Here is a 7,103-nt window from a genome sequence, read left to right on the forward strand (position 1 = left end):
AACTAATATTTCACCTGACTTGTTGGGTAACATGCTCGACAGTGTGTGGGAAACACCCGACATAAGTCAGGTTGGATGATGGGTCCGTCGTCAGGTCAGGTTGTCAGGACGGGTGGCATGTTCGATAGTGTGTGGGGGGCTTTTAGATGCGGAAGGGACGGATTTAATTCCCGACACAACCACAAAAACGTTGCACAAAAACTTTATTCTCACGTTGACCCCTTGTAAAATGCCACTGGCACTGGCGTATAAAAAAATGAGAATACTGAGAACCAATTCTTCAGGCGGTAGCAGTGACGGGACGCCGACGCAACGTTAGTTGGGTAGTGTACTTTATAGGTTAACTGTTGCTAACTAGGCAGGTATAATGCAGTCGTGTTTGGTGCAAGTTCTTAAACACTTCTTAGATAAAATAAGTTATCTTTTTTGAAATCTTGGTCTGATTTTGGACATTTTCTGTTTAGCATGCACATTGGCACCAGTTGGAAGGGTGTTTTCGTAAATCAATATAATGCTTGAATGTGTTGTAATTTTGCGGTATTCCTTTGATATTAAAACCACAAGTCTCAATAATGCAAAAACATGACATTATACAAGTTTATTTTTAGACATTTCTTTGACCTTTAAATAAACTGGGAAGCTTGAACACATTAAACTAGGTCCTCAAAATAGCTTAAAAACCACTCATTTTAGCACGTTATTTCCAAAACCCAGGTATTCCATACCCCCCTGGCCACCCGGTGACCCCCCCCCCAAAAATATATGTCTAGGACCGCCCTTGAACTGCAATAAGCATTTTATACTTATATGCCAACCCCGTACGAAGGACGGGTACTCTGCATGTGGATATATATAATCATAACCTCGCATTGTGCTATATGCCACCCTTTAAAGGTTTTTCAAATAAATTGTAAGATAAATTAGTGGATTGAATTCAAATTCAATGTGCCAGAGGTTGCGCTTGCAGGAATACAGTGAATACACTAGCACTCAACCAAAACTAAGCTATATTAGCTCCAAACATATCATATATTGTTTTAGAAGGATGTACATGAAGAATATTTATCTGTTTTGTAGGAATTGAAGATGTTTTATGGAAAAGAATTGTGTCTTTTAGACACAATGTGCCTTTGTGACACCTTGCAAGTTAACATACTTTCATTTTCATTCAATCATATACTTTGTATGGTAGTTGTTTTTTATATCCAAGCAAATTAATTATTTTAAGAACTAAATGAGATAATGTGTGGCACCTCTCACACAAAAGTCGCTCCTGGTTGGCAATGTGTGGCAGTCCGTGGAGAGATAGGTGGCTACAGAGATCCTGGAGGAACATCTTCCACAGATCCGGTGGTTTGTGTAGCGGAGGTCGCCGACTTACTCTGACTGTAGCTAAAACCTGTCTATTCTTCATTTTCATTCAGTAACTGCTCATAACAGAAATAAATCAATTTTGTATTTACTATATAATAATGAGAAAGACAGTAAATCATCAGACTTAAATTTTAATTAGTAGTTATTTCTGTCAAAATAAAATATTCCCCATTTGTACAACCTTTCCTAAAGTTTAGCTGATGTCAGGTAGAAGAATACTGATTGATAATACTAGAAAATAACTGGGGGTGGTTACAGTACAGTACTTGGTTTTAATTTCAAAGGCTGCTAGTTTGATCCAGATAAAGATCACTTCTAGAATTAGTTGTCATTTGTCATCAATCTAAGTAATGACCCTTTCCAACAGGTCAACATTAGGCAGTTATAAAGAGTAACATTAAAATGTTTTGGAGATCGCTTTTGCTCTTGCCTCTACTGATGGCAGGGCTGGTTTACTGAATAGGCACGATAGGCACGTGCCTAGGGCGCGAGGCAATTGGCTTTTTTGGGGGCACCAAAAATTTGGAAAATAAAAAAATTGGTGGCTTTAATTGCGTGCGATCACGGTAAACTTCTGATAATCCCTCGCGGCCGTGTAGACATCGTAATCGTCTCCCGTGATTGCGGCAAAATTCTGAATATTTTCCGCGGTCAGGTTGTGTAGACATAATTATCGTCTTTCATGATTGAGGCAATGCATGAACATATCCTACGGTCGTGAGGAGATTATCATCGTCTACCGTGAATGAGGCAAAATTCTGATCTTTTCTCGTGGTAGTGAGGACATTATCCTCGTTTTGCGCGATGGCGGTAAAATTCTGATCACCCCTTGCGCCCGTGAAGACATCATTATATCTTCCCCCATGGTCGTTAAGACATAGTAATCGACTCCCGCGATTGCAGCAAAATGTTAATCATCTCCCGCGGATATGTAAAGATCATTGTCTTCCGCGAATGAGGCAAAATAATCAAAGATGTTAGGTAGTGAAAATAACTGCATAATACACCCAGACACAAGCAAATATCTGTACAATGCTAATCCAACCGCTCCAATATTCAAACCTATAATAAAAACACACAAAGAAGGAAACCCAATTAGACCGGTCATAAACGCAATCCCTGCCCCATCTTACAAAATATCAAAGTACGTCAATGCACTAATAAAAAACAACCTGCCTACATCCAATATCTCATGCAAAAATAGTAAAGATTGTATTCAGAAGATCCAAGCACAAAGCATTCCTGAAAGACATACACTAGCATCAATTGACGTAAATAATGTATGGATTCCACACAATGAAGCTATAGAAATTCTGAAGAAAATACTTATCTCATCCAACAACTTTTTAGAAGAGGAAATTGATGGCATATAATAAAAATAACCACCATAATAACTAAACAGAGCTATTTCTCCCACAGATGAAAAATCTACAATGACCCCCAAGGCCTTCCCATGGGTAGACCATTATCCGCTACATTAGCAGAATTATACATGCAGGAATTTGAAGAAAAACACATCCTCTCAGACTCAAACCCATACTCCAACAAAATAAAATTTTATGCAAGATATGTAGATGATGCTTTCCTTGTACTGAACTGCAACAAACAAAATCCATAACAACATTATGTTTAAAATGGAAGCAGAAGAAAATAATCAAATTAATAAAGTTTCTTGATTTAACAATCGCTAAAAAAAAACAGGAAAAGTAACTATTGGAAGATATAGAAAACCCCAGGGGCGGCGGAAGCAAATTTTTGTTAGGGGGTCAGAAACCTATGGTGGAGGTCCACATCCGGGGGGTATGGAATACCCCCAGGGGGTAAGGGGGGGTCCTCCCCCGGGAAAATTTTGAAAAATGAAAGCCTTAAAACGTGTTTTTAGGCTACCTGAAGAACATTTTTCTTCAAGCAGTAACAAAGAAAATTTACAATTTAACAAAGACGCTACTCTGTTCATTGTAAAAACATTATAATAAATAATACACATACATCTCAAACAAACATAAAATGAAGTACTGGTGCCCAGATTTTTGCCAGTAAGACGGTAGGGTAAAACCAAGTAAGTGTGTCCACTGGGGATAAATAATGGTTTACACAAAAAACATTACAAACATTGTATTGGCACAACATAAAATTACTAAGAAATACAAAACCTTTTTGATGAATTATTGCTAAAATAAGTAAAATCCCACACGAGAATCTCAAGATATTAGCCTACTACAAGTTTACTAGATTTTTAAACTTCTGCTGATGAAACTTCAGTAGGCCCTAACTTGAACTTCAGTCTTTGAAATTCCCGAAAACTGCACAGCGACTTTCAACTCTATTGACAAACATTCTTGCAATGTGCTTATCATCAATAGATTTAGCAATGTCCCTATGGACGGATAAGATGGCAAGATGGTTCAATCTCTTCTGCGTCATCGTGGAACGCAGCCACGTTTTCAAGCGACGAAGACAAGAAAATGTTCTTTCTGCAGTTGCTGCAGACGCTGGTAAGACAAGCAGTAACTTGACAACCTTTACTACTTCAGACAAAAATCTTTTGTTTTCTTGAGGCTCACTATTTAAAGTCACAACTAAATCACGTACACTTTTAACTTCCTTCTTTTTTGGTAAATCTTGTAGACTGTTTAATTGGCTTGTAAGCTTTTTCTTGTCCAAGTCAGTTTTAAAATGGTCACATATATTGTCCACTTCAATTTTTACTTCTTCTGTCTTCCCGTTTACTGCTTTCATCAAAACAGTTTCAATGTCTTTGTATATTTTGACTCCGGGATGTTGAAATCTATAATCAATGTCTGACTTTAAGTTGTCCAAAACGTCGAAGTACTGTTTCCTCAAATAAGTCTCTGGACCGGAGAACGTCACTGGTGGGGAAGCATCACTTTTCTGTTCTAGTCGTTTTGGAGGCGCTCGAACACGTGGAAGAGTGACCGGGAGTAAATCCATATCTGCCCCTCGTTTCTTCACTTTCTCCCATAGTTCGTTAAACTTCTCATCGGTTCTCAACTTTGTTAAACGTTGTTTAACTCTGTCAACTTGGGCTAAGGCATAGGTTATACTAATGTCACTTATTTGCAGTTTTTTAGCAAGCTCGTCTGTTATTTCAAAAATCAAAACACCGAGTTCTAAATGAAACAGTCTGAGAGTTTTCTCAAAAATGAATGCAAACCATTGGCAGTAGGATCAGGATCTTCAGTTTTGATGCTTTCCAAAGCACTTAGAACAGTCTCATATTGTGAGTTAACAGCTTGTAGAGACTTTAGTCTCACTGTCCATCTTGTAGGACATAGAGGTTTTAGCTTAGTATTTTTAGTCAAGGCAAGATTGTCATCTGATTTATGGTGAAGCATTATATCTGTCCTTTTAGCAGATTTATTGAAATACTTGCCAAGTTCATGTACATTTTGTAGAACATTTCCGAATTCAGGTACAGCCCCAGTAGCATCGATAACAGCTAAATTCAACGCATGATTGAAGCAGTGTATGTATGTTGCACGGGGTTCTATTTTACTTATTCGAACCTGAGTACCTTTCATGTGGCCCTTCATATTTCCAGCCCCATCATAACACTGTCCACGACAGTTGTCTATGTTCAGGTCTAACCTCAACAGTACATCTTGTATTATTTTGGTCAGAGTTTCCCCAGTTGTCGAAGATGTCTCATATAAACCAATAAAGTCTTCAGATACCTCAAAGTCACCATTGACATGTCTTATACATAAGGAAACTTGTTCTTTTGTCGACACATCTGTTGTCCCATCTACTATTAAGGAAAAATATTCATCTTCTTTTATGCTATTATTGAGTTTCCGCATCACCTCTAAGGCCAAGAGCTCCAGGATTTCATTCTGGTTGTCATGAGTAAGCCACGCTCTTTTTCTTTGAAGCCATTCTTTCAGTTCGGGAATGTCATTTGCTCTCAACTGCAAAAGTTCATAGAAGTTTCCTTCATTGTCTCCGTGACCTCTTAGTGCCATGGTACGGCTGGCTAAATACTTAATTGAAGACACAATGCTAATAAGGGCTTTTTGTGCAGCTATCATCTGATTATTGATTTGATTAGACAACTGTGCCGTAATTGGAGTTTGGTTGAAGGACATTATGGATGCAACTGACGCTTTATGGCATTCACTGCTTTCATGAGAAGAAAACTTCTCAGAAGCTTTTTTCCAATTTGAAAATCCACTGATAATAAATGCTTCGTCTACTTTCGTTTTGGATATAACCTTTGGGTTAAGCTTCTTTGCTTTCATACAAACAAAGCATTTTACTGATTCAGATTCAGAATTCCAGTGTAACCACGACCATTTTTTATACCACTCTGGTTTAAACGATCGATTTACTCCACTTATAACTTTCGTTGGGTATTTAATAGTCAAGGGTTGAAATGGTTCATTACCTTCATCTCTTTCAAACGTAGATTGTGTTGAAGTTGAAGCTGGAGCAGAGTCACTGGCTCTAGGACTAACACTATCCAATACGATCATGAACATCAATTAAATTAATTATTACTTTTATAAGGTTTTGTGAGTATTAAACCCCTTCATAATAAAATTAAATTGTTTATCTTTGTACTTATCTTCAGTAACTGTTATTAGGCCTACTTATACTTTTCTTCTTGGGCCGAAAAAATAAACGTATACTTTACGGAATGCTTTATATCTTTAATTTTTTTATATGAACCCCTGACCCTTGACCCCCCTGACCCTTCCTAAAATTTCAGGGGGGTCAACTGACCCCCCTGACCCCCTGGTTCCGCCGCCACTGGAAAACCCACCCAAGACCTGGTCATACCTGCCCACTCCAATCACCCATAACAAAAAAAAAAAATGGCAGCATATTCCGCTAATTTATCTACAGACTCTTAAACTACAATCTTGACTACCAGGAGTGTGAACAAGAAATTAGAATAATAAAAACGATAGCAAAAAACGATGGATACAATCCTGCCATAATCGACCCCATGATTTACAAAATGAAATTTAAAAATTAAGCATATACTAGAAAACAATACTGCAATTCATACCCTCGAACCAAACCCAAAATATGTACCTATCAAATACACTACAGTAACAAAATTTAAAAAAAATACCCCCGCCGCAGCAAACCTGCAGACTAAGCGAATTTCCATTTGCATGATTGGATTTACACTAAAATGCCTCGTAAAAATATCACATTTATTCCCTATTTAAATAGAATTATAGTTTAACGAGTACTTAGGTTTGCTGCAACAGGGAGGGTCAAAAGGTGTTTTTTGTTGTAAAATGTTAATAGTTTAGTAAGAAATGAATGTATTTTACATATTCTATCAAAATATGTTCATAAACAAGCAAACTACAACAGTTGACTTATTCTCCTTAAGAATAACATGGGAATTTTAAATTTACAATTTTTTTGAATTTTCTGTCTGTCTGTAACACTCATGGCATTTTACGCAATCTTCTCCAGGAAAACGAGAGTACCTATCAAGATCCAAGTCATTTTAATATATTCACTGGATTGGTGAGAGTGTGTTTAGCCATTAAAATATGGCCTCACTACTTAGTAAATAAAATTACGGACGTTCAAAAATGCAGTTTTGTGCGATTTTTGTCAAGTTTTCGTCCAATTTTTATCACATAATGATCTATGAAATAACGAACAGCTGTTCAGATCAAGATTATTTTTCTAAATGTCATTGATATGTTTACAAATGTTGTTTACAAATACCGCAACTATTTCCG

General features: G+C 37.2%; 1 protein-coding gene across 1 annotated transcript; it reads right to left on the bottom strand.

Moving 5' to 3' along the window:
- Positions 1-3,654: 3,654 nt before the first annotated feature.
- Positions 3,655-5,357, bottom strand: LOC129000635 (zinc finger MYM-type protein 1-like). Its single transcript, XM_054427600.1, has 2 exons — positions 4,550-5,357; positions 3,655-4,421 (listed from the first exon to the last, which is right to left on the bottom strand). Exons 1-2 carry the CDS (start codon positions 5,355-5,357, stop codon positions 3,655-3,657), a joined length of 1,575 nt encoding a protein of 524 aa, XP_054283575.1.
- Between the last annotated feature and the right edge of the window lie 1,746 nt (positions 5,358-7,103).

The sequence above is a fragment of the Macrosteles quadrilineatus genome, unplaced genomic scaffold (genome assembly GCF_028750875.1).
Source record: "Macrosteles quadrilineatus isolate MER2022 unplaced genomic scaffold, UCM_ALF_1.0 Scaffold_1__1_contigs__length_201487025, whole genome shotgun sequence".
NCBI classification, from domain to species: domain Eukaryota; kingdom Metazoa; phylum Arthropoda; class Insecta; order Hemiptera; family Cicadellidae; genus Macrosteles; species Macrosteles quadrilineatus.

Coding starts and splice junctions, on each gene's coding strand:
- LOC129000635 (XM_054427600.1), bottom strand. CDS start 5,357: ATGGCACTAAGAGGTCACGGAGACAATGAAGGAAACTTCTATGAACTT. Junction 4,422..4,549: donor TCCTGATCCTACTGCCAATG/GTTTGCATTCAT, acceptor CCTATGCCTTAG/CCCAAGTTGACAGAGTTAAA.